Here is a 27,573-nt window from a genome sequence, read left to right as displayed (position 1 = left end):
CCATCCATCTCAGCACTTCCTTTATGTATTCCCATTGCAATGCATCAAAAGCTTTCTCAGCGTCTACCAACAGTTCTGCCACTGGTAACCCTGGACCCACTGTATGCAATATAGCCTTCAGAGTGCTCAAGTTCAATGTTATCAATCTTTTGGGGGTGAGTCTGGCTTGCTCCAGAAGCACGTTTCTGCATCAGCTGTAGTAGCCACTGAGCAAGATTATTTGCAAGAATTTTGTTGTCAAGATTAAATAACTATAACGGCCAATAAGAGGCACATTTATTAGGGTCGCGGTAGAAAAGAGATCACTGCGTCAGACATCGAGGGTGGCAACTTTGCTTTAGTTGCAGCTTCACTTTAGACACCCAACAGGTCCACCAGGTCAGAACACTTTTAGAATTCTACTGGAACTACATATTTTCCAGGGCCTTTCCCAGTGGAGAGAGCCAATATTTGTATCCTCAGTCTTATGGGAGAGTTGAGAAGATATAAAATCTCCCCCTCAATCCAGGCCAAAGCTCCATTAATCAGACAGACTGGTATATCAGTAGGCTTAAACTGTGAATAAGACTTCTACAAGTTATCATAACATTTCTGAAAAAGCCAACATGTCAGTCGATGTCATAACTCCATTGTCACTCCCAAGTATACCTGCTTTGTGTGCTCTTGCCAAATGCCCTAGGTCTCACCTGCTTCCCCACATGTAACTCTTCACGATTTGCTGCCTTCACGGAACTCCTTTATGGCAGTCTGAATTTTGGGCAATATACTAAAGTCCCTTTGAAACTCATATTCTTGTTTTAGGCGTTTGATTTCCTTTTCTGGTGTATCCACCCTAGATCGATTCTGATCCCTTCCACCTGGCCTCGGGCAATCCCCATCGCTGTCCCAATTCAGGATAGACCTCAAGACCTGCTCTTTGAATGAACCCAGCGCACCCTCCCCCTTGCCTTGAGACTCTCACAGGTGAGTAGTCGCGCTTCACAAACCCTGCCTGATTGACTGCTTGCTTGGAGATTCAAATACCCTGTATGTAGGCCTTAAATGCCTCCCAGAGAATTCCCAGCTCGGCAACTGATCCCTCATTCTGCTGACAGTACTCTAGTATGCCTTCCTTGATAGAATCACTGGGCCACAAATCTTGCTCCCTCCCAACCTCAAGAGACTAATCTATTTTGATGAAGCAACAATGCCTATTCCACAGGGTAGTAGTCCGGTAAGGTTCTAGGCAATATCTTCACCAATTTCACCAGCCCCATGTTGTGAAGCCAACCAATAATCAATTTAGGAACTTGCATCGTGTACGGAGGAATAGTAAGCGTGAAATACAACTCTATACATCCACAAGCTCATTGACTCATTATCGTGGTTAGTTCTATACTTGCCGCTGAAGTTAACTTATGGGTCTTGGTTGACTTCTCCTGCTGTGGCGAAATGACCGGATTGAAATTATCCCCCAAATCATAGGTAGCTCAGCAAATCTGTGCACACACTGGCCTTGCGTGTTTGCCATCCACTCTTGTAATGCAAAAATCTTTTCTTTTTCAAGATAGCCATGCCCTCTCGGAATAGGCTGAATATCATGAGAAATAACTATGCTGCCCCCATGTGGTTGCAAATTTAGACTGTGCCCCTGGTGGTGTGTGCTTCCTTCAGAAAAATTCTGCCGCACGGCAATCAAGAAATTCACTCACATTTCAGATGATTCCTGGCAAACAACTTGATCTTATAACATCGCTTTGTGCGGTGCTCTGCTGTGTGTTGTAATTTGAGCAAGAAAACATTTATATTGTCTTAGCCTCAGTAACTCCCCACCCTCCCCCTTTGCCCACGCCAACCCCAGTTGTTGGTGAGCAACCACTCGCTGAACAATAACCAAATATCGCATAGTGATGTTCATAACCACCATAGTTAAATTCTGCACATGAGGTGGTGCCTAAGAGCTCCCTTCCGGGCAAGGGTGACTTGTGTTGATTTATTTCAAGATTTGTGTGTCCGCTAGTGTCAGGACAACCTTCTGTGTAATCAAATGCTTAGTAAAAACCCTAATTAATCCGGGTTTGTGTTGTTTGAGCAGACTGACACACTTTATTGAGGAACACATTCTGTCAAATGAGTGCTTAAATTCCTTTTGTTGTTTTAACTGAGATTAACTGGATCCTCCCCAGTTGCGGCAGTTTGCACGGTCAACAATAGTGGGTATTTCTTTGTTTCTAGTCAGGGAAAAATGGGACACGTGACGTTTTGTGCAGAAAACATATAGACCTACAACATCGTTGCACAGCCTTTAAAAGGGCCCCAGCTCTAATCTTGTGTTTTTTTGTGTCTCTTACAGATTGATTCTCACTACCCTCCAGTGCAGAAGCTGATGACTCCAAAATCGATTTCTGTATCCAGTAACCGGTCATTGTACATTAAGCCCTCTTTGCCAGCTTCTCAGACAAGCAAGATCAGCCGAAGACCAGAGAGTGATAGAGTAAGTGCCCTGTTTAATTATAACTATTTAACAGAGTTCTCTGAGGCTGGATTGTCTCCAGGAGGGCTTGTCTTGTATCCTGGATGAGGTTTAGTGTGGGATCTCTCAAAAAGCCTCACCTTTTGAATGATGACAAGAATGGACTGCATTGTGTATGAGAGACTTCACAAGTCAGGCTTCAGGTGTTGACTTGCGTGGGATCCAATGTGCACATATTTGTCAAGTTGGAGACAGGGAGTTGGGTAAGGGTAGCTCTCGATGCTGTCTGCTGCAGGCAAGCCCATATCCTTCCAGAATGCTTTTCAGGCTTCCTTAGATGTCTGGGGCAGTACATAAACAGCTGCTATTCACCATCTCTGGACATTTGTAGAATTTATTTTACTTGCGTTATACCCAAGAAGAGTTTCTTTTAAAGAAGATTGTTTTCCATTGAACAGAGGCTTATGCTTCTTCCATAACTTTCTTCACCAGCAACGTGCCAAATCTAGTTGCTGTATCCATTTTCATAGTGCAAAAAGCATGGAGCATGCCAATCCTCTTCAACAAATGACAGTTCAGATGGCAAGCAGGCAATAGTCCTCTGTTAGATAAACATCATGCAGTTGGTGGTGATCCTGCAGAAAGAAGCCCCAATGCATTCCAGTGAGACCTCTAAATTCATGACAGGAATGTTGGTGCTCCTGGGCCACATTGCAGCCATGGAGCTTGGTTAGAAAAGGACTCCTCTTAATAGACTGGATCGGGAAGAGATCAACCCAATCTTCAAGCCTTTTCTTCACTTGATAAAGATGATTCAGTGCTGGCACAGATACAGGATTATCAGAAAAAAAACCTAAGCTGGATTCATAACTGTCTCGAGAGCTATTGTATTTTTTCTCCTTCCGTTGACTTGTGGACTGTAGGTTATGGGAATGAATCATCCATGTTTGGAAAACGTAAGAGTTGAATTACCAGAACTACATGTATTAGTTATCAAAGACTATACTTTCGGGGATCATTTCTATAGTTCTTAACAGTTGGGATACTCGGCTACTTTTTCTTTTTGTATCCAGATTCTTGGAACTCCAATCCAAGGAGAATACACTTTTGATCAACTTGTCAGGAATTTTTCCCATTTCTCTAATTTCTCTACTCTGTTATTCTCAAGATGAGCTAATCCTTAGCTAAGTGATTCTGGTATCTCTGCCATATTAACACTATTTGGTTTCTAGAACTTTGCCTGTCTCAAGTGCCTCATAGGATGATTGCTTGGACACTGAATCCCTTTTCAAGGGTGAGTGTTCAAATTCCCCTCTTACTGCCTTCATTCACTAAGCATGATATAATATTGAGTGAATACTTGCCGTACATATATTTGAACCATCTCCATATGTTATAAAACAAAAGCTGAAACACCATTAACCAGGTCTACCTTTGTTCAGATTTATAAAATGTTTCTTCCTCAGGACAGTTGATTCAGTACAATCTTTGCCTAGCATACTCTCATTTTTCAAGTCTTTCATGCAGTTTGCCTTCCTTCTTTTCCCCTTTCTATTTAAGATATTTTATAGTGTTGGGAAAGTATAACCAGTGAGATGACTTTCTTCCTAAATGGAATTAAATATAAGCCTTTCTAAATCGATCAATTCTCTATTACGATTTTATAAACCGCAGCTACTTGTTTGGGAATGTAGAATTCTTGCTGAACACGAGGTCAGGACCTTCGGGGAGACTACACTACACAGGTGAGCCACTTAGATTCGGCCGTGGGGTGCAGAGTGGGCTGGAGACGCAGAGCTTTGAGACTTTAATGAAGGCAACAGTCCTCCCAGGGGTGTGCTGTAAGACAGGCTGCAGGTTTCATCAAAGCTGTAGACATGCCGGTAGGGCTGGGGCGAAAACAGTTGTCTTATGATGCAGGGTGTCTTCTTTCTTCTTAGGTTGTCGCAGATCTAGGGTCCAAGTTTGGGGTAGCCACCTAAATACTAAATTCAGGAGGTGTTTTAGGGGAGTAGCCAGTAGGGCCATTGGGCACCTCATCTGGGGGTGATTACACCATCTATTATGCCACCCTCCTGTAAGAGGGGGCCTAGACCTAGCCCTGATTGGAGGGGTCCCCCCCATCCTCTCGAATGCAGGTACTGAAAAGTGTGCTCCACCTCACTTTCCCCACACCTTAGGGCCCAGTTGGGTTGGCAGAGGTGGGCACACTTATCTTTTTTAATGTTCCTGCTTGGTTTCCTGCTTAAAGTGGGGGTGTAAACCAGGGGCTGCCATCTGCCTCCAGCAGCAGAGGCTGCGGATCGCATTACAAAGGCAGCAGGCATTTGAAGCTTCCCTTCTAAGAGTACTGGCCCATCCTGGTGTAGGCAGCATGACACCTCTGCCCATATTGTGCATTGTTTCTGGCTCCAAAGAGCAGGGACTCTCTACCCAGGGGTCTGGTGGTGGCTGACTGCCTACAGCTGGTCAAAGACCACTCCAGAGTTGGCCGGCATTCAGGGTGCACCTCTGAGGTGCTCTCCGGGTACATGGTACAATAAATCCCACACTAGCATTGGATTTATTGAAAGGAGTCGTTTGGTACCAAACACTCCTGTAGTCAGTGAAGCCAATTAGTCGAATGCAACAGATTTTCTACCTCACATTGGGCATAAGACAGTCACCGAAGAAAGCTCTGATCACCCTCCCTGGACATCCTCCAAGACCAAACGTCAACTACTAAAGCTCTCAGAATGTGTTTTTGGGAATGTTTTTATCTAGGCCAGGGAAGATCAAATTCACCACAGAAGGAGAAGAAATCTCTCTTCAAACCCTGTTCAGATTGTAGAATAAAGAAAGTCTTTGCAGACAATCTGCATCTTAAATATATTTACTTTCTACCCTTTGACACAGAGAAAGATGCCTAGCCTTATCCCTTCAAAAGTGCGCACAAGATGCCCTGTAGCAGCTGCAACAGGTGTAGGAAGCTGGCTCTGTATATACTATATACTATACCAAAGTGAGGTATAGTTGTGCACAGAGTCCAGTGGATCCCCAAAGGTAGGCAGAGGTAAAAAAAAGATACCTTACTCTCTATTTGTGGTAGTATGGGCAAGCAGTACGGCTTTATTAGAGGGTAATGTTAGGCATTTATTGTACTCACTCAGGCAAGAAATTGTCACTCACTCAAAGACTGAACTCAGACCAATTGTTTGTATCAAAAATATTTTTGTTGTATTTATATTTGTAGAACCAAGTAGGATTTGGTACAGGTAAATATGATGGCACGTTTCACTGTTAAAAAGCAAGCTGGATGAATAATAACTTTCCTTACAGGTTTGTAACAAGCATTTACAATGCAATGGTTTCGCCTTTGGAAAAGTTAGAGTTATTGGCATTGTAAATGACAAAATTTGTATTTATGTGTTGGTTTTGAAAACAGATAAATAAATGGCATTGCCATTAGCTTAATCTCTGCAGTCACTCTGCACTCTCTAGCACTCTCTAGCACTCCCTACTCACTCTGCACTCTCTAGCACTCCCTACTCACTCTGCACTCTCTAGCACTCCCTACTCACTCTGCACTCTCTAGCACTCCCTATGCACTCTGCACTCCCTATGCACTCCCTATGCACTCTCCACTCCCTATGCACTCTCCACTCCCTATGCACTCTCCACTCCCTATGCACTCTCCACTCCCTATGCACTCTCCACTCCCTATGCACTCTCCACTCCCTATGCACTCTCCACTCTGCACTCCCTATGCACTCTCCACTCTGCACTCCCTATGCACTCTCCACTCTGCACTCCCTATGCACTCTCCACTCTGCACTCTATGCACTCTGCACTCCCTATGCACTCTCCACTCTGCACTCTATGCACTCTGCACTCCCTATGCACTCCCCACTCTGCACTCTATGCACTCTCCACTCCCTATGCACTCTCCACTCCCTATGCACTCTCCACTCCCTATGCACTATGCACTCTCCACTCCCTATGCACTATGCACTCTCCACTCCCTATGCACTCTGCACTCCCTATGCACTCTCCACTCTGCACTCCCTATGCACTCTCCACTCTCCACTCTGCACTCCCTATGCACTCTCCACTCTGCACTCCCTATGCACTCTCCACTCTGCACTCCCCACTCCCTATGCACTCTCCACTCCCTATGCACTCTCCACTCCCTATGCACTCTCCACTCCCTATGCACTCTCCACTCCCTATGCACTCTCCACTCCCTATGCACTCTCCACTCCCTATGCACTCTCCACTCCCTATGCACTCTCCACTCCCTATGCACTCTCCACTCCCTATGCACTCTCCACTCCCTATGCACTCTCCACTCCCTATGCACTCTCCACTCCCTATGCACTCTCCACTCCCTATGCACTCTCCACTCCCTCTGCACTCTCCACTCTCCACTCCCTCTGCACTCTCCACTCCCTCTCCACTCCCTCTGCACTCTCCACTCCCTCTCCACTCCCTCTGCACTCTCCACTCCCTCTCCACTCTCCTCTCCACTCTCCACTCCCTCTCCACTCCCTCTGCACTCTCCACTCCCTCTCCACTCCCTCTGCACTCTCCACTCCCTCTGCACTCTCCACTCCCTCTGCACTCTCCACTCCCTCTGCACTCTCCACTCCCTCTGCACTCTCCACTCCCTCTGCACTCTCCACTCCCTCTGCACTCTCCACTCCCTCTGCACTCTCCACTCCCTCTGCACTCTCCACTCCCTCTGCACTCTCCACTCCCTCTGCACTCTCCACTCCCCACTCCCTCTGCACTCTCCACTCCCTCTGCACTCTCCACTCCCTCTGCACTCTCCACTCCCTCTGCACTCTCCACTCCCTCTGCACTCTCCACTCCCTCTGCACTCTCCACTCCCTCTGCACTCTACACTCCCTCTGCTCTCCACTCTCCACTCCCTCTGCTCTCTCCACTCTCCACTCCCTCTGCTCTCTCCACTCTCCACTCCCTCTGCTCTCTCCACTCTCCACTCCCTCTCCACTCCCTCTGCACTCTACACTCCCTCTGCTCTCCACTCTCCACTCCCTCTGCTCTCTCCACTCTCCACTCCCTCTGCTCTCTCCACTCTCCACTCCCTCTCCACTCTCTCTGCACTCTCCACTCCCTCTGCACTCTCCACTCTCCACTCCCTCTGCACTCTCCACTCCCTCTGCACTCTCCACTCTCTCTCCACTCTCCACTCTCTCTCCACTCTCCACTCCCTCTGCACTCTCCACTCCCTCTGCACTCTCCACTCCCTCTGCACTCTCCACTCCCTCTGCACTCTCCACTCCCTCTGCACTCTCCACTCTCCACTCCCTCTGCTCTCTCCACTCCCTCTGCACTCTCCACTCTCCACTCCCTCTGCTCTCTCCACTCTCCACTCCCTCTGCTCTCTCCACTCTCCACTCCCTCTGCTCTCTCCACTCTCCACTCCCTCTGCACTCTCCACTCCCTCTGCACTCTCCACTCTCCACTCCCTCTGCTCTCTCCACTCTCTCTGCACTCTCCACTCCCTCTGCACTCTCCACTCTCCACTCCCTCTGCTCTCTCCACTCTCCACTCCCTCTGCTCTCTCCACTCTCCACTCCCTCTGCTCTCTCCACTCTCCACTCTCTCTGCACTCTCCACTCTCCACTCCCTCTGCTCTCTCCACTCTCCACTCCCTCTGCTCTCTCCACTCTCTCTGCACTCTCCACTCCCTCTGCACTCTCCACTCTCCACTCCCTCTGCTCTCTCCACTCTCCACTCCCTCTGCTCTCTCCACTCTCCACTCCCTCTGCTCTCTCCACTCTCCACTCCCTCTGCTCTCTCCACTCTCCACTCCCTCTGCTCTCTCCACTCTCCACTCCCTCTGCACTCTCCACTCTCCACTCCCTCTGCACTCTCCACTCCCTATGCACTCTCCACTCCCTATGCCCTCTCCACTCCCTATGCACTCCCTCTCCACTCTGCACTTCCTCTGCACTCTCCATTCCCTCTGCACTCTCCATTCCCTCTGCACTCTCCATTCCCTCTGCACTCTCCACTCCCTCTGCACTCTCCACTCCCTCTGCACTCTCCACTCCCTCTGCACTCTCCACTCCCTCTGCACTCTCCACTCCCTCTGCACTCTCCACTCCCTCTGCACTCTCCACTCCCCTCTGCACTCTCCACTCCCTCTGCACTCTCCACTCCCTCTGCACTCTCCACTCTCTCTGCACTCTCCACTCCCTATGCACTCTCCACTCCCTATGCACTCTCCACTCCCTATGCACTCTCCACTCCCTATGCACTCTCCACTCCCTATGCACTCTCCACTCCCTATGCACTCTCCACTCCCTATGCACTCTCCACTCCCTATGCACTCTCCACTCCCTATGCACTCTCCACTCCCTATGCACTCTCCACTCCCTATGCACTCTCCACTCCCTATGCACTCTCCACTCCCTATGCACTCTCCACTCCCTATGCACTCTCCACTCCCTATGCACTCTCCTCTCCACTCTGCACTCTCCTCTCCACTCTCCTCTCCACTCTGCACTCCCTCTCCACTCTGCACTCCCTCTCCACTCTGCACTCCCTCTCCACTCTGCACTCCCTCTCCACTCTGCACTCCCTCTCCACTCCCTATGCACTCTGCACTCCCTATGCACTCTGCACTCCCTATGCACTCTGCACTCCCTATGCACTCTGCACTCCCTATGCACTCTGCACTCCCTATGCACTCTGCACTCCCTATGCACTCTGCACTCCCTATGCACTCTGCACTCCCTATGCACTCTGCACTCCCTATGCACTCTGCACTCCCTATGCACTCTGCACTCCCTATGCACTCTGCACTCCCTATGCACTCTGCACTCCCTATGCACTCTCCACTCTCCACTCCCTCTGCACTCTCCACTCTCCACTCCCTCTGCACTCTCCACTCCCTCTCCACTCCCTCTCCACTCTCCTCTCCACTCTCCACTCCCTCTCCACTCCCTCTGCACTCTCCACTCCCTCTCCACTCCCTCTGCACTCTCCACTCCCTCTGCACTCTCCACTCCCTCTGCACTCTCCACTCCCTCTGCACTCTCCACTCCCTCTGCACTCTCCACTCCCTCTGCACTCTCCACTCCCTCTGCACTCTCCACTCCCTCTGCACTCTCCACTCCCTCTGCACTCTCCACTCCCTCTGCACTCTCCACTCCCTCTGCACTCTCCACTCCCTCTGCACTCTCCACTCCCTCTGCACTCTCCACTCCCTCTGCACTCTCCACTCCCTCTGCACTCTCCACTCCCTCTCCACTCTCCACTCTCTCTGCACTCTCCACTCCCTCTGCACTCTCCACTCTCCACTCCCTCTGCTCTCTCCACTCTCCACTCCCTCTGCTCTCTCCACTCTCCACTCCCTCTGCTCTCTCCACTCTCCACTCCCTCTCCACTCTCTCTGCACTCTCCACTCCCTCTGCACTCTCCACTCTCCACTCCCTCTGCTCTCTCCACTCTCCACTCCCTCTGCTCTCTCCACTCTCCACTCCCTCTGCTCTCTCCACTCTCCACTCCCTCTGCTCTCTCCACTCTCCACTCCCTCTCCACTCTCTCTGCACTCTCCACTCCCTCTCCACTCTCTCTGCACTCTCCACTCCCTCTGCACTCTCTCTGCACTCTCCACTCCCTCTGCACTCTCCACTCCCTCTGCACTCTCCACTCTCTCTCCACTCTCCACTCCCTCTGCACTCTCCACTCTCTCTGCACTCTCCACTCCCTCTGCACTCTCCACTCCCTCTGCACTCTCCACTCCCTCTGCACTCTCCACTCTCCACTCTCTCTGCACTCTCCACTCTCTCTGCACTCTCCACTCCCTCTGCACTCTCCACTCTCCACTCCCTCTGCTCTCTCCACTCTCCACTCCCTCTGCTCTCTCCACTCTCCACTCCCTCTGCTCTCTCCACTCTCCACTCCCTCTGCTCTCTCCACTCTCCACTCCCTCTGCACTCTCCACTCCCTCTGCACTCTCCACTCTCCACTCCCTCTGCTCTCTCCACTCTCTCTGCACTCTCCACTCCCTCTGCACTCTCCACTCTCCACTCCCTCTGCTCTCTCCACTCTCCACTCCCTCTGCTCTCTCCACTCTCCACTCCCTCTGCTCTCTCCACTCTCCACTCCCTCTGCACTCTCCACTCTCCACTCCCTCTGCTCTCTCCACTCTCCACTCCCTCTGCTCTCTCCACTCTCTCTGCACTCTCCACTCCCTCTGCACTCTCCACTCTCCACTCCCTCTGCTCTCTCCACTCTCCACTCCCTCTGCTCTCTCCACTCTCCACTCCCTCTGCTCTCTCCACTCTCCACTCCCTCTGCTCTCTCCACTCTCCACTCCCTCTGCTCTCTCCACTCTCCACTCCCTCTGCACTCTCCACTCTCCACTCCCTCTGCACTCTCCACTCCCTATGCACTCTCCACTCCCTATGCCCTCTCCACTCCCTATGCACTCCCTCTCCACTCTGCACTTCCTCTGCACTCTCCATTCCCTCTGCACTCTCCATTCCCTCTGCACTCTCCATTCCCTCTGCACTCTCCACTCCCTCTGCACTCTCCACTCCCTCTGCACTCTCCACTCCCTCTGCACTCTCCACTCCCTCTGCACTCTCCACTCCCTCTGCACTCTCCACTCCCTCTGCACTCTCCACTCCCTCTGCACTCTCCACTCCCTCTGCACTCTCCACTCCCTCTGCACTCTCCACTCCCTCTGCACTCTCCACTCCCTCTGCACTCTCCACTCCCTCTGCACTCTCCACTCCCTCTGCACTCTCCACTCCCTCTGCACTCTCCACTCCCTCTGCACTCTCCACTCCCTCTGCACTCTCCACTCCCTCTGCACTCTCCACTCTCTCTGCACTCTCCACTCCCTCTGCACTCTCCACTCCCTATGCACTCTCCACTCCCTATGCACTCTCCACTCCCTATGCACTCTCCACTCCCTATGCACTCTCCACTCCCTATGCACTCTCCACTCCCTATGCACTCTCCACTCCCTATGCACTCTCCACTCCCTATGCACTCTCCACTCCCTATGCACTCTCCACTCCCTATGCACTCTCCACTCCCTATGCACTCTCCACTCCCTATGCACTCTCCACTCCCTATGCACTCTCCACTCCCTATGCACTCTCCACTCCCTATGCACTCTCCTCTCCACTCTGCACTCCCTCTCCACTCTGCACTCCCTCTCCACTCTGCACTCCCTCTCCACTCTGCACTCCCTCTCCACTCTGCACTCCCTCTCCACTCTGCACTCCCTCTCCACTCTGCACTCCCTATGCACTCTGCACTCCCTATGCACTCTGCACTCCCTATGCACTCTGCACTCCCTATGCACTCTGCACTCCCTATGCACTCTGCACTCCCTATGCACTCTGCACTCCCTATGCACTCTGCACTCCCTATGCACTCTGCACTCCCTATGCACTCTGCACTCCCTATGCACTCTGCACTCCCTATGCACTCTGCACTCCCTATGCACTCTGCACACTCACTACTCTGCACACTCACTACTCTGCACACTCACTACTCTGCACACTCACTTTGCACTCTGCACACTCACTTTGCACTCTGCACACTCACTTTGCACTCTGCACACTCACTTTGCACTCTGCACACTCACTTTGCACTCTGCACACTCACTTTGCACTCTGCACACTCACTTTGCACTCTGCACTCACACTCTGCACTCAATTTTATCAAATACCGAGGAGAGGGGACTGCCTGGAGTGTGCTTATGTGGAGAGAGAGGCCGCCTGTCTGAGTTAAATCACCCCGTCATTTCTGCTCCACGTAGCCGGGGGGGGGGGGGGGGGGGCAGGAACGGTTAGTCGGACAGCGGGAGGGGATGCTGCTAAATTTACCGTGCAAAACCTATACAGGTGGAAAGTAACATCTACAGGGATGACGCAGTGTAAAATTTAATGTAAACAAGACAAACTGTCAGGGGAACAGTGTTGTACTCTGTGGACTCTTGTACGAATCCAAAAACGTAATTACGTCAATAAGCTCAACTTGACATGAACCAGGATTTCCACGGAACTGCTGTAAATCTAACCCAGCCAGACACAAACTCTCTTTTGCTCAATTGGTCTACTTAGCAAGGAAAAAACAAAGACCTTGACAAAAAATAAAAAATAAATCACAAAAATTAAGCCATTCTGTGAATCTGAGCCATCTTAGTCACATTGAAAGGGAATGGTGGCTTAAGAACTGATTTTTGTTGTTGTTGTAAAAATAAACTTTGTTTATAAAAAGATTTAAAGCAGATACATTTTTTTTCCAATCTCAGAGGGTGGTATACAAAAGAATCCGATTAGGCAATTTAGTTCCACAGTTTGTGGCGCCGCCCTTGCATAATATTAATGTAGCATCAGTTCCTAAGGTTGGTGCCAGCACGCATTCCCTAATCGGATGCACCAACCTTAGGAACTGATGCTACATTAATATTATGCAAGGGCGGCGCCTCAAACTGTGGAACTAAATTGCCTCTGAAAGAATTAAATGACGACCACTGCTGTAGGAGAGAGATGGTAACACCTTGTTTGTCTATGATTCCGTTTGTAACAGTGCCGGCATATTCAAAGTGACTATCTATTAGAGCAACCTTGAAACTTCTGTGGTTTGTAACATTTTGTCCATGCTAACCGTGGTTCTTAATTAAAAGGAGAGGACCACTCAACAGCCAGCCTAGGAAAGAGGGCTGTGAGCGCCTTCAGTGACCAGAATACACGTCACACTAATTTCAATCCCATTGTAATCACCGTTCTACCCAGGGTTTGTGCTATGACCTTCCTTTCTTGAGCTGCCACAATCCTCGTACGACTGCACAAGGCACGTGTTGTGTATTTGACTTGATTTTGTCTCGCAGAAGTTCGTTAGATTTCAAGATAATCATGTTTCGCTGTTTAAACTTTGACTGTGAGCTACTCACAACCAAACGTTAACAGTTATATACAATAATTTCATGGCGCGCATTCTACTCTGTCGTCAGCATGGCGTCGCCGCAATTTGCAAACACGCCCCTCAAGCATGCGTTCAAAATACTTCTGGTGTAAACAATCACCCGCTCACTGGTAAACTCACCCACGAAATGTGAATTATTTAGCACCGAGCAAAGGCCGCAACTCTGAGAAGTTAGCAGCTCTCCCAGAAAACAAAGGTCTGCTATTATGAAGGGGGAAGAGTGTGCGTCAGAAGGCTGCCGGAGACAGGACCACAGGGTCCACAGACCGACAGGGGTGCGCCCTCTCTCTGCCTGAGCCCGCGGAGACTCAAGTGTAAATTAAAAACAGCTGTCGCACTATCAAGAAAAGTAAAAATGTTCATGGGTGGCAAAAAGTAATGGGTAGCATAATAACCAGGACGTTTGCCCTTTATTTCTATTCTGCCAAACCCCTCTCACAGTGCTACCTCCTCCTCCTACTGGCGGCAGTGGAGTTGTCCCCGCCCATTGTTTCTGTTCCCGTGAGTGCATTCTCCAGGGCTCCCGTGACTGACATAGGGGAACTAGGTATGAAGCATCCACTCAGTACACGGGGCAGGCTGCATCTGAAGCGGATGATTAAAATCCGTGAAAAAAAGATGTAAGTAAATGAGGAAGTGAATTTACACAGGGCACCAGTGCACTGCACACGAACGGTTGATGTACTCACCTCATTTTGAAGCTCTATCAATTCACTTTGCGGTCTGTGGTTACGGTTCAAAATAATGCACAAACAGGATGTCAGGGAAGCCCTTTGTCTGATGATCCCCTACGAACGGCGGTCTCGGAGCAGGGATAGTCACAGCTGGGCAGAGCAGAATTCAACCAGTAACTCGTAAGTCTTACTCAGCCCCCAGCTTGGCCTGCAATGTTCAGTATAATAATTGGAAATGTACTTCCTAGTACTTCACTTCACACATTCTCTCTCTGCAGGTACAAGTCTTATTGGACAGATCCGAGCCCGTATCTTCTCCACTGTTTAAGGACTCCCGGTCGTCAAAGAATGTTTCACTTAATATTTCGAAAGGGGCTCTTCTCTTTACTCTCACTTACTTCTTCCTCATCTCTCTTCTAAACTCCACACCCAAAACCCACAATGCTCTGCTCTCCGAACTTCCTCACAGCGACAACACTCTTTCTTAAAAGGGCAACGGCAGTCCTGCTCTTTTAAAGCGGCGATAGGAGTTAGAGGAAGGAGGATTGTTTGGAGAGAGAGAACGTTCCAGGATGTCACTCGAAATCCAATGATAATTAAATAACAATGGAGGTGGGCGAGCCAACGAATTAACTGTGAGAGTTTCAAAGCGGCGCGTGTCCTGCTAATGGTGTGGAGGCAGCTCGCGCAGGAGGTTCTGAGACCCCCAGTCACGACAGCTCTCTTCAGATGGCAGCCTGGCGCCTCCCGACAGCCCGGCCTTTAATTGGTTGCAGTTGTGCTCACCTGTCACATCCTTGGAACGCTCTACCCTCGAACCTGAGGAACCTGTGGAACGGACGGCGGGAGGGGGCGGGAGTGGACACGGACGGCGGGAGGGGGCGGGAGTGGACACGGACGGCGGGAGGGGGCGGGAGTGGACACGGACGGCGGGAGGGGGCGGGAGTGGACACGGACGGCGGGAGGGGGCGGGAGAGGACACGGACGGCGGGAGAGGACACGGACGGCGGGAGAGGACACGGACGGCGGGAAACGTGCACAGGACAGCGAGGGGGGGGCGGAAATGGACAGCGCATCAGTGAAAGGGGAGGGAACGGAAAAAACATAACTCCGCCCTGGGAAAAAATCTCGGGAACGCCCCCGAATCTGGTCCGGCCTTGACGGACAGATCTCTGTTCCAATGGCTAGCCTCCATTTATGGAGCAAGCCAATGGGACAGGGGGGCGTATTCCATTCTCCTTACTGGAAATCAAGAGATTTCTCTGGAGGCGGAGCTCAGAGCGCCGCCCTCCAGCGAAACCTAAAAATGTGCAAATACAGTTGTAGTTACTTTCAGGATAACTTTTTCTACTCCATGTGATATGCCTAGATATCACACTGGGAAATTTCCAGGATAAAAGGTAGGTAAGCAAGTCAGTTTTTCTCAAAACATATTTTTTTAGGTTTTTATACAATTTTCAACTCCACACTTAGAATTTATCCACAGAAAAAGTCAATGCAGTTCTACGGGAGAAAATCAGGTTATCGGTTTAAAGGGGAGTAATCAGTCTTGGGAGTTAGGTTTCTGGGGTGAGAACCAGGGTTCCCCCAGGATCAAGGATGCATTAAGAGCACCCTCAGCGGCACCAGGGTAGCCGGGTGTAGTTCTGAGGTCCAATGTTAGCCTAGGGGGGGAGCAATGGTCCTCGGGTTAAGCTCAGGGCAAAGAGGGGTCCGCGTTGGCACACAATCCCTAACACTGATTGGAGAGTGCCTGCCATGTGCAAGAGGGTGGCACTGAAGAGTGAGCTTCACTTTTCCTCCCCCACCTGAAGGGTGGGGTTGGCAGAGGTGGGCACACCTTCTGGTCTGTTCCAAGTTTTCTCGCCTGTCCTCCTGCCGAAAAGGGGGTCAGACAGGAAGCGGGCTTGCCCCTGATGGCAGGAAAGGATGTGGGTCGCGTTACAAAGGTGGCGAGGCCTTTGAAGCTCACCAGCCACAGATGGCTCTTTCTGACCTGGGGGAGGTGTGACCACCTCTGCTCAGGAAAGGCTTTGTTTCTGGGCCCAGGGAGCGAAGGCTTCCATCCCAGGGGTCCAGAAACATGTTTTGTGGTGGTAGGCTGGTGTTTACCAGTCAGTGCACCCACTATAGGCTGGTCGTCTTTCAGGGGGCATCTCTAAGATGCCCTCTGAGTGCAAGGTATTATAAATCCCGCACTGGCATCAGTGTGGGTTTATTATGCTGAGTTTTTACCAAACTTCCCAAAATTCAGTAAATCCATTATGGTACTGTGGAGTTCGTAATGACAAACTCCCAAGCCCATATACTCTTTATGGTTTTACTGCACTTACAATGTATAAGTATTAACTTAGACACTGTAGGGGTACAGTGCTAATGCAACTGTACCCGCACCAGTGGTATAGTGCGCCCAGCTAGAGGGGTGTGTTAGCTGTACCATTGTCAGTGGTTTGCAGGCATGGCGCACAGGTTTGTGGACATCATTCATGGGTGGGATGCACTCCTTCAATGCTTCCAGTTACTCGTGTTAATCCTTCAATTACACAATGCGTGCGCAAGGGTAATGTGCCCAGCCCCAGTGGCACGTGGTACCGTAAATCACAACATTGGGCCACTGGATAGTGTCCCCGACCTTGGCACAATCGCTGCTGCCTTTGCAGTGATATCATCCATAAATCATCATTTTAATCATTTTTAAACCATTTTGTCGCGTCTTCAATCACTTTTCTTTGTTGACCTTTTATAGACCGCATGCAAGTAAATGCCAATTTTCACTGTTTCTCATACTTCTGATGGGCCATCCGAACCTCTTCTATCAAAAATACGTGCTGAAGCAGATTTCATGAAAAAGCAGTTTATTGCAAACCCAATGCATTTCGGGCCTCTGTGAGCCCTTCGTCAGGGGTAACTGGAAAATCAATTAAACAAATATTAAGCATACATTACACCTCTGTACATCTAACTTTTACTGGTTTATCAATTGTTTACTTATCGAAAAACAGGTTCAAACTATTAGATTACTCATGCTGCTGGACATTTACACTGTTCCTTACGTGTATTGCTTGCTTAAATTAGTGAGTCCTGGTCTGTGGTGTCAATTAGCTTTGCATACACCTCATAACCTCGCAACCCAAAAAGTCTTCAAACACTTTGCTCACACCCCTCCCTACAAAACTAAAACGTGGTTTCATTGCCGGAAACTCCCTTTACATGATGCACCCTTCCTGTGGCTGACTATACATCGATACTCCCTAACTCCCTACCTGCCATTGTTCTTGACATTTCATATCGTGCGTCTAACGTTTCAAACAGTTTCTACACATCAACATGATGAAATGTGGAATAATCATGTGGAATAACGTACTAACATCCATTCCTTCTATTGATCGTCCCCTCAATATCTCACGTACCTGCTTGAAAACGTCCGTGTATCTCTCTACATCCCCGAAGGAGACTTCCTCGACATTCCACCCTGGCCGGCTAGTGAAACCCACCTGTCACTCTTCCTCCCAATTTATCCCTCCCATTCACGCAGCATGATGACTTCCTGTAGCGCCCTGATTGCTCCTTGCTATCTCTCGCACTACATTACCCAAAATGCATGCTAATAATAAAAAGACTTAGCCAAAGTTGAAGACTCGATTTACGTGCTATTTAAAACAATTATATGTCCCAGATTCTGCATGTTGTCTAATCAGTGACCCGTATAATTACACCCATGTACATTTGAAAGTCATAAAGAGTTGTCCGGTGTTAACTGATGCAGCTCCAAGTTACTTCTGACTTTCCATGAAAATAAACTTGCTGCTTGAAATCAGATGTTAAATCTCGCATGTGGCTCATGGTGTCTTCTTCGAAAATAGTTTTAGTTCCATTTTTATTTGGGTGCATACCCAGTGGGGCGCAGGTTTGTGGGCCATGTCAACTCCTCACTTTTCTCTGCCCCAAAACATACACCCTGCAGAGTGTGCATGTGTGTGTAAGGTACTGAACCTCTAAGGGTGGCACAATATGTGCTGCAGCCTTTAGAGGCCTAACCTAGTCGCAGTGCTCTTGGTACCCATGGTACCTTTTACAAGGGACTTACATGTGGCCAGACAGGTGCCAATTGGGGGTACAAATGTACAGTTTTGTGAAAGAACACTGGCGCTGGAAACCTGATTGGCAGGGACCCATGACACATCAAGTTAAAGTGCATAAGAAATCTGGCACTTTCCTACAACAGGTGATTCTCGAGCTCCTCAAAGGAGCGATGGCTAAGATTCCCAAAATTCAGCTGAACATAGGCTTCTTCTCCAGGCTTTTTAGTTAAATAGAAGACTGGCACCTAGAGACTCCGAGCTTTGTGCATTAAGCACATTGCTGAAGTCTCAGTCCTTCATGATAGCCACTCTTTTTTTCTGCAGGCAGGGAAGTTGCTGATATCCTTAGACCTCCAGGATGATTATTCTTATTCATCTGAATGACACAGTATCTAACATTTTCTGTGGCTGGACAGCAATATCAAATCGAAGCTCTTCCATTCAGACTCAAGTCAACCCCAAAACCTTCATGAATTCTTAACATGATTATGGCACACCTACTGCTTTGCTTTTAAGTTTATCCATATCTCACAGACCGGTTAACAAAAGGATGACAGTGAAACAGGTAGAAGATTCAACTACCACATGCTTATTTGTCCTTTACAAGGTACTCATCCTGAACGAGGCCAAATCCTCTATCACCAGCAGCTAACATGACTTACCTTGGAGCATGACACTTGACAAGAGAAAACATTTCCTACACAATCGAGTGACAAAGATGGTGGCTCTAGACACAACCATTTTAGCATTCTCTGTTGTCCCAGTGCGACAATACAGGATTTTTCTGGGGTTACTTGTGTCCTGCATCCCTCTGGCAATCACACACGTCCAGCAAAATGTGGGTAGTCTGCATAATCATGTCACAACAAGGTGTCCGTCACCTGCTGCTTAAAGCAAGGAATAAGGATGGGGAGCACACATGCAAGAATTGCAGACGTAATGCAGATATTTAGAGATCCTGAGATGTCTGTACATACATGTTGTCCAGCTTTTAACCATTTGTGACAGACTTTCAAGAGTTCCTTCCTTGCTTTTTTAAGAAGATGACCCAAATTTGAATGGACAGCACAGCTTCACTGCATTTGATGTTGATGCGGAAAGGATTGTCTTGGCTCCGTCATAAGAGGCCAAGCACCTGTGAGACTGGGTGGTAGCCAACATTATTTTGCTGAAAGCAGAGCACTTGGTGGGTCTGCAGAACGACCAAGCAAACAATCTCAGCAGGTCTCTGAGTTACACTATTGGGTGCTGCCCAGCAGCCAGTTGCAGGATCTTTTCAAATGCTGGAATCATCCTTTGATTGATTCGAGATGACTACGAAGAGGGATCTCGGGGCAAACAGTTTTCGATGAGCCGGTTCAACATCTTTGTATATATTTTCATACAATTTCCCATGCCCAGAGGGTTCTCTGCAAATCAAATGAGCAATGCAAATTGAGAATGATTGCCCTTTGGTGGATGAGATACTGTGCAGGCAAGGGAAATACATTTACCACCACAGCTGAAGTCCGGAACCTCATGGCCTGACTCTTGATAACCTAGAGATTGGTCACCTGATCATTCCACAGGACTGTAGATCTATTTGGACGCTAGTGCATACATCATCCACCTTCAAAACATACTAAGTAAAATGTAAAAAATGATGTGCCTTGACCCACTGGCCGTGCAAACTTATCCGAAATTGCCAATTTATTACTTCTAGTCAAATCTAGCCTCAAACATGGGTCCGTCTAAGTCCACCTGGCTGCAGTTTCCATTTACAGACCACATTCTGGCCCATCTTTCAATGAAACAAGTAATTTATGAAAAGGCTATGTCGATTCTTCCTCTGTTGAAATAGCCACTAGAGCCTTGAGAGCTCAACTGTTTTCTGATGCCCCTTGTCACCTCTGTTTGGACCTATTCATAAGGTGGATTGGAAGTTCTCTCCTGGAAAATTGCCCTGCTTCTTGCTGACCTCATCACCAAGAGTGAGTGAACTGCACTCGCTGTACAGAAACCTGTTCTTCAGATCTCAATCGCAGTGGTATTACTGCGTCCAAATCTTAAGTTTGTCAAAAGTACCTTCAGATTCAAACTGTGTACCATTGGATCTCTGTTCCTTCTTTCTGAGCCCTGCCTCCAGTGCTGAAAAGTGTCTGCGCCCTCTGGATGTATGCAGAAGCCTCAGATTTTACCTTGACCAAACTTAACAAGACAGTGAGCAAATATTTGTGCCCTTGAAAGGCCCATCTTCTCTCTAAGCAAGGACTACTGAAATGGCTTTCTGCGTTCCTTGTGTTCTATCACAAAAAGGAGCCCAGACCTCGGAGAGAAAGTGACCACAACTCAGCTAGACGTTTCAGCAGCAGCCTTGTATGCTAGAGTGCCTTGCATTATCTCTTTAGCTGAGCCCTAGAAGAAAAAACATACATTATTACTTCTTAAATATGGCTAGAGCAGCAGATACTTTGGTGGCACAAGCAGTCCTGCTCAGCCTCTTTAGATTAGGTGTGCCTACTTCCCGTTTCCTAATGTACTGTAGACTGCTAACTATTCTAATTCAAGTTTGTGAGTCTGTCAACTACTCCTTTGAATGTTAAAGTTGTAGTGGTATCTAGGACAGTAAGTGCTGGTGCATTCATCTGATTGGCTGGAAGTGTGCATTTTTCTTTATTTTATTGTTAATAAGCAAATACGTTTTTAGGCCTATGGCTTGTTGTACCTTTTTTTTTTTTTGTCGTTTTAAACAATTGGAGATTCCGATCCTGATGATAGAGAATAAATCTGATTGAGGCATCTAGCAGCAGATTTCTTACCTTTGAATTTCCCAGGCGTTGGACTGGATCCAGAAGTTACTTCTTCAAGCAATACCCTTGTGCACCGGTAGGTGGTCTCGGTTAACTGCATGGTCTCCGCTGTTGATAAGTCTACATCACCTATATAGTGTCACCTTGGCGCGCTGACCTCCGTCGTTTTCTTACTGTGCCAGCCAGAGCAGATCCGTGAAGAGACCTACTCTGTCACTTTTTTACAGGCTTTATTCAACGTTTGGTTGAATATGTTTTGGTGTAGGTTTTTTCCAACATGTCAAAGATGACTTCTGGATTCAAACCATGCAGTCCCCGCCAATGTGCCATATCGATGACAAATCCACATTTGATTTGTCTCTGGTGCCTTGAGCATGACCATGATTTGAAGTTGTGCTCTGACTGCCGGGCCATGGCTCTGAAAGCTTTTAGGGAGGAGCGCTTGTTACTTCTCGGTACTGCGTTCTTTGCCCCGGAGGTCTCTGTCCCTAGGAAGGTCCGAGCACCACTCCGGGAGTCCCAAGTCCTCGTCCTCCGACTCGAAGTTGTCGGGTAGTTTAGGTAAGAGGCATAATAAACACAAGAAGTATAAGCGTGCTACCACTTATCCCTGTCTGTCTGCTGACGTGACGGAGCAGCATTGGTGCTCTAGTCCTGCTGAACCTGTGCCTGGGTTGGCTCCAAGCTTCCCTGCCTTCCCGGGAGCCGGAGCGACCCCCACCCAGCACAAGGAATTCTAGGATGGTATGTGCCTCATATATGAGCGGCCTGACTCCTGGCACGCCTTCGGGTCCCGGAGGCTCGGAGGGTGCTGCATCTGGTTCCTCGCTGGTAGCTCCGTCGCAGATGCCCCCCCCCCCCCCCCTCTGGATCCGGTGGTGGATCTGGGCCGATGCTTGTCGTGCCAATGCACTCCCCAGCTGCGCCAGCTCCCATTCTTATCCCTGACAACCCTGATCTGGTTTGGCACCAACTGACACCAATACTGGCACCAACAGCACTTAGTTTGTAAGTCGGTTCCACAGCCTAATTTCAAGAGCTAGGAATGGGGGAAGATTGGGAGGGGTCGATGGACCCTCTACAAGACACTCCTGAGCACGAGATGGACTGGTATGTGTAATTGAGTGAGCCCAGTGGACATGATACTTCTCCAGATTCTGGCCTGCTTTCTCCCCCTACCGTGGCCACAGATGAGGGAGCTTCATATCCTATGGTAGTGAGAAGGGCAGCTGAGCTCTTGGACCTTTTAGCTCTCTTCGGTTGAAGACTAGACTAACATCGTGACAGAGGTCCTGCAGCTGGTTGTCTCCTCCTCGGAACCCCTCCTGCCATTTAACAAGACTTTGCCTGATGTCTTTCTGGGAACATGGTCCAAGCCCAGCACAAAGGCTCCTGTGAACAGGACAATCGCACGCTGCCATTGCCCCGCACCATGCGACCCATATTTTCGAGGCATGTGGGCTGCTGAATTCATATCTTCGCATAGATCGCCGCCTAGTGTTGGTTCCGGATGTTTGCACCTTGTTGTCTTGGAAGAGTCTTCGAAGTATCACGAGATAGGTGACTCCTCCCCTGGACTACAGTGCGCATGGGCATCTTCTCCATCTTCAGATTGTTTTTTTCCGCCATTGGGTTCGGATGTACTTCGACAGCTCCAACTTTGGGACCGAAGTTTTCCAACTTTCTAAGGCCAAAACCTTCTACATTCGACGGTATTGTTTATGCTCGGTATCCCTCGACTCGACAACACTTCCACTTCTATACGGTCGTCGACGCGGGCCGTTGGGCCTTTTCAACGCCACGTGGGCCTCATCCTAATGGAAAGGACCCCGTTTAAAAAATGCCCAGAGTTTGGATCCAAATTTCCACACAGTGACAAGCATAGAGTATTCAACAGGTGCCTATCTCCGGAGCACAACGAAGAACACCGTCCAGCTTGTGCGCTGTTCCGGTCAAAGAAAACTATCCGGAACCGAAGAGCTGCTCGACAAGAGATGCAGCGGCAGGCACCAGAACGGAAAACATTTTCGATGACAAACATGAACTCCCAGAGGCTCCGAAGATCTGGAAATAGTCACTGTAGAGGACCAGTCGGACTTCGATGACCAGATCACACCGGGGCAAACCGTGAGTACCAAAGCCCCTACCCCGCCTCCACCTCCACACAAGGCTCCGGTCAAAGCATCGCCTAAAAGCCTTAGCTCTCACCTCCCCACCAGTCCCCTTGGTTCAGTTCCAAGCTTACCATATTCAGATTGAGTTGGTTGCTTCCAGGTTTTTAAAGTGTTAGTTCAGTCTGTTTCCATATCCGGGCCAATATTATGTGCTGAAATAAGCATGTGCTGCTGCATTACTCCTCCACCAGCTCTGCGGGGGCAGAGCAAAAACTGGGGTGTCGAAGAGCAGCATGAAGCCTTATCCCAAACAATCTGGACTACACACCAGTAGAGTCGCAGGGCTGCTTTGCAAAGGTGCAGGCCCCAGCTTGTGGATGCTTTGAATGCTGGAGCAAGTTGAGTCTCACCTTCAGCCTCCAACACACTTTAAGATGGGAGGAAGAAGTAGATGAATAGTGGGGGTGCAGGTCCCCTATATTGAGCAGAACCTCTCTTCACAGCCACAACAGCCTTACATAGGGTAGAGAGGGGCAACCATGCCTCTCCGCACCAACCTTGGGCTTCTGGTTATCTAGCACTGTAAAGGCTCTGTGCTTGGTTTATCAGTCTGGCCTTTTGACTTGGCCTTTCAGTTTCCAGTGTGCTCCTTGTGGGAGGACCATAACCTCTTACTGGCCAGCCATGTCCTTCAACAGTCTACCTCTACCCATCCTGTTACATGCAGCAAGATTTCACAAACCCTGTATGCAGTTATGAATAGAATGGTATTTCTTTTTGAAAAAATGTCAAACCATGTCATTTTCCCTGGTCTTGGTTTGCTTTAGCCCAGTTGATGAATCCTTATCATCCACATAAATTTGAAAACCTGTCTAGCGTTAAAAATATCTAGCAGGAGGAGGAGCTACGCGGGCATCCAAGATGGTCGCGTGAGCACAGAGCTCCCCGGACCTGTGCCACCCCCTCACTATTATCCTGGCAACATCCTGATCTCGTCGACGGGCTTTTGTTCGCATATCCTTGCTGATCATCGGACACTTTGAAATATCGAATTTGGACTTAGGGGTCCACTTTTATGCTGTTTCTACACTTTGAGGCCCACCCCGGGGACTCTGTTTCGGAATCGGCCGTGGAGTAGTTGATCAACAACGGCTGCAGGGGTCTCCTTCGGGTCGACCCCTCCTGACTTTCAGTTTCGATTCTACTCCCTGCTCCACCGGCGGGGGTGCAGCCCGTCACTGTCTTCGACTGGCCCGTTGCTATCCCTCCTGTTTGGGGCTACCTGGTTGCCTGCCTACTGCTCGGTCTACTTGTGCCCACAAAGTTTGGACTTGGTCTTTTTGATTGTTTGGACACTTGCTCCCGGCCATTTTCACCAGGTCGCAGGGACCCCTTCGGGGTCCCTTTTCCAAGATGGCTACTGGACAGCCTCTCGAGAAGCGGAAGACTAAGGCGCCTCTCCGTGGCGGCCAAAATCAGACCAACACCATGGACCACTATGCACATGCCAAGGGGTCGCCCGGCGCGGTGAGCCGTGTTTCGGACACTACTAAAAACCTCTTTCCGGTGTCTTCAGACCCATTCTTGAAAGACGTTATGGGAGCTATTGCCGCCATGCAGGCCTCCATGGGGCAACAATACGAGGCTTTGGCTACTAAGATCGACACGGTGGCCGTCGATATCACGCTGATTAGAGCGGATCTTACGAAAACCAATGAGAGAGTGGAATCGTTGGGCTTGAAGACCTCCAGTCTGGTCACTGATGTCTCGGACGCCCAAGCGGAAATTAGTAATCTTCGATCCTCACACGACCAAATGGCCCGTCGTCTTGAGGACTATGAAAATAGGGCTCGCCGCAACAATATACGTCTTATTGGTGTTCCGGAGGATTCCGAGACTGAGGGGGCTGATCTCCTGGTTGAGGACTTGATTTCCAACCATCTATCTCTCCTGGGACTTAGCAAGTTCTTTGCGGTTGAACGGGCTCATCGCGTTCCCGGCGGGAAGGCAAAGCTGGGTGCTCTTCCGAGACCCATCATTGCCAGGCTATTCCATTTTCGAGATCAGGACGCAGTGCTGCAGGATTCACGAGATAAAGGACCGGTGAAATTTGAGAATGCTTCTATTTCCTTTTATCCTGACTTTTCGCCGCTTGTCCAGAAGCAAAGACTTGGATTTCAGGGGCTCAAGAGGCGACTGCGAGACTTGGGTCTGAAATACTCCTTATTGTTCCCGACCAGGCTGAGGATTGAGTATCGGGAACGTACATTCTTTTTTGACCGCCCTGATAATGTCAGTGACTGGCTGGATACACTCCCTGAGGGACAAGATCGCACCGGACACCCTGGCGGCGCTGACGGGGGTGCGGCCGAGTGAGGACCTCGCCTGTGGACTTTTGTCTGTTGTATCAGCTGAGTTTGGCCTTGGGACCTTTTGGGCCTGGATCTGCCCGGGGGTGGCGGGGGGTTACCGGGGACTCTTCCTCCTCCTGGGTACTTAGCGTAGCTTAGTTTAGTTATTGGGCGACAGGCACACTGCAAGTTGGGGTGGCTTTTTAGTCTTACGCAGGGGTGCAAGGTGCGGGGGGGGGGGAAGTATCATGGGTGAGTTGGGGGGGGGTGTTTGTGTGTTTTTGTTTCTTCACGAGGCATAGTATTGACTGTGGTGTTCTATGTGGGTCCTGCTTCTTTCCTGCATAGGGGATGGGGGGCGGTGGGTTTAAACTTTTATCCTGGAACGTCAATGGCTTGGGGGACCGGATTAAGCGGGGTATTGTTTTGAGATTCCTTAGGCGCCATTCCCCCGACATTGTCCTCTTACAGGAGACCCATATAATAGGCAACGCTTATCAGGCCCTTAATCGACGTGGTTACCGCCTAGTGGCCCACGCGGGGTTTACTTCTGGGTCTAGGGGGGCTGGCATCCTCCTTCGGTCCTCTCTCCCTTTTGCAGTTGATGAGATTAAGCTTGATGACAGGGGGCGCTATGCTGTGCTCACTGGCAGATGGGAGGGGAAGACCTTGTCTATACTTTCGGTTTATGTTCCACCGGGCCTGCAGACCTTAACCTTCGCTGACCTGTGTAACGTCCTCTTGGGTCTTCCTGAAGGGCTTCTGATCCTGGGTGGGGACTTTAATTCTGTTGTCTCTGGCATTTCTGATCGGCATCCACCCAGGGATCTGCCTAGGGCGCACAGGTGGCTGAGCGACTTGTTAGAGACTTTTGGGCTTGTTGACGCTTGGAGGCTGCTACACCCTACACAACTGCAATACACTTTCCACTCTGGGGCCCATGGCAGTTTGTCCAGACTGGACTACTTTTTATTGCCGGCGTTTCAGTCTACCTCTATTAGGGAAATTCGACTGCTCCCTAGGGGAATCTCGGATCACTCCCCATTGTGGCTCCTTTACGAGGTTGGTGTGGGAGTCGAGGGTAGAGTGGCTCCGATTAACCCGTGGTACTTTCATAATCCCTTGACCCGTTCCAGCCTTGTTAAAGCCATTGAGAACTACTTTGATGACAATGTGGGGTCTGTCTCCTCAGCTGTTTCGTTGTGGGAAGCGTTTAAAACTGTTATACGTGGGCAGTCTTTATCCCTAATAGCCGCCGCGAAAAAGGCTGCTACTATGGAGGTTGTGCGGGTGGAATCTGAGATTGCTGCTTTGGAGGACGATCTCCGTCTTGGTGTGTCTAGCGCCAAGCTGCACTCCCTTGCTTTGAAACAGGCGGACTATAAGGCTCTTGTTACGGATGCAGCGAAAGTGATGTACAGGGAGCAGCAGGGACGATTGTATGACGTGGGTGATAAAGCGGGTAAGTTGTTGGCGTGGTTGGATAAGAAGGAGAGAGTAATCGTTTGGTCCCAGTGGTTGAGCGGCTTGATGGTGAGTGTGTCACAGACCCCGTTGGGATCGTTCAGTGCTTCGCGGATCACTTTGAGACTGTGTACACCTCAGTCTGTGATCGTGATGAGGAAGACTCTCGTTCACTGTTGCGGGACATTGCTCTGCCTCGCCTTTCTGACTCAGATAGGGACCTCTTGGACACCCCACTAGCGGTGGACGAAATCGCAGAAGCGATCCGATCCCTCCGCTAGGGTAAGGCGTTGGGCCCCAATGGTTTGCCTATCGAATTGTATAAGCTGCGACCTGACAAAATGGCGCCCCATTTACGGGACATGTTCCTCGAGGCCCTGGAGTCGGGTTCCCTCCCCTTGGACCAACGACTCGCTATATCGGTATGTTTTCTGTACATTACTGTTATCCTATTATGTTTGTATCTATTATACTGCTCCCATTATTTCTGTTCAGTCCTGTTGCCCCTACCCCTGTCTCTGTGAAGCGCTCTGATATCTGTAAAGATCTTGTTCGCGCTATATAAAACTTTGAATAAATAAATAAAAATAAATTCCTAAAGAGGGTAAGCCTCGAGACCGCTGTACCTCCTACAGGCCAATTTCTTTGCTTAATGCCGAACCCAAGATCTTGGCAAAAACTCTGGCTA

General features: G+C 49.5%; 1 protein-coding gene across 4 annotated transcripts in view; it reads left to right on the top strand.

Moving 5' to 3' along the window:
* The window catches only part of NUP153 (nucleoporin 153), a 454,031-nt gene that overhangs the window by 294,530 nt on the left and 131,928 nt on the right, over positions 1-27,573 (top strand). For all 4 annotated transcript variants that reach the window (XM_078687970.1, XM_078687971.1, XM_078687973.1 and 1 more), the window contains one exon: positions 2,333-2,473. In XM_078687970.1, coding sequence (XP_078544096.1) covers positions 2,333-2,473 — 141 coding nt within the window. The remainder of the gene's footprint in view (positions 1-2,332; positions 2,474-27,573) is intronic.

This window comes from Lissotriton helveticus, chromosome 4_1, assembly GCF_964261635.1.
Source record: "Lissotriton helveticus chromosome 4_1, aLisHel1.1, whole genome shotgun sequence".
NCBI lineage: Eukaryota > Metazoa > Chordata > Amphibia > Caudata > Salamandridae > Lissotriton > Lissotriton helveticus.
This window is presented reverse-complemented; position numbering and strand designations above follow the sequence as displayed.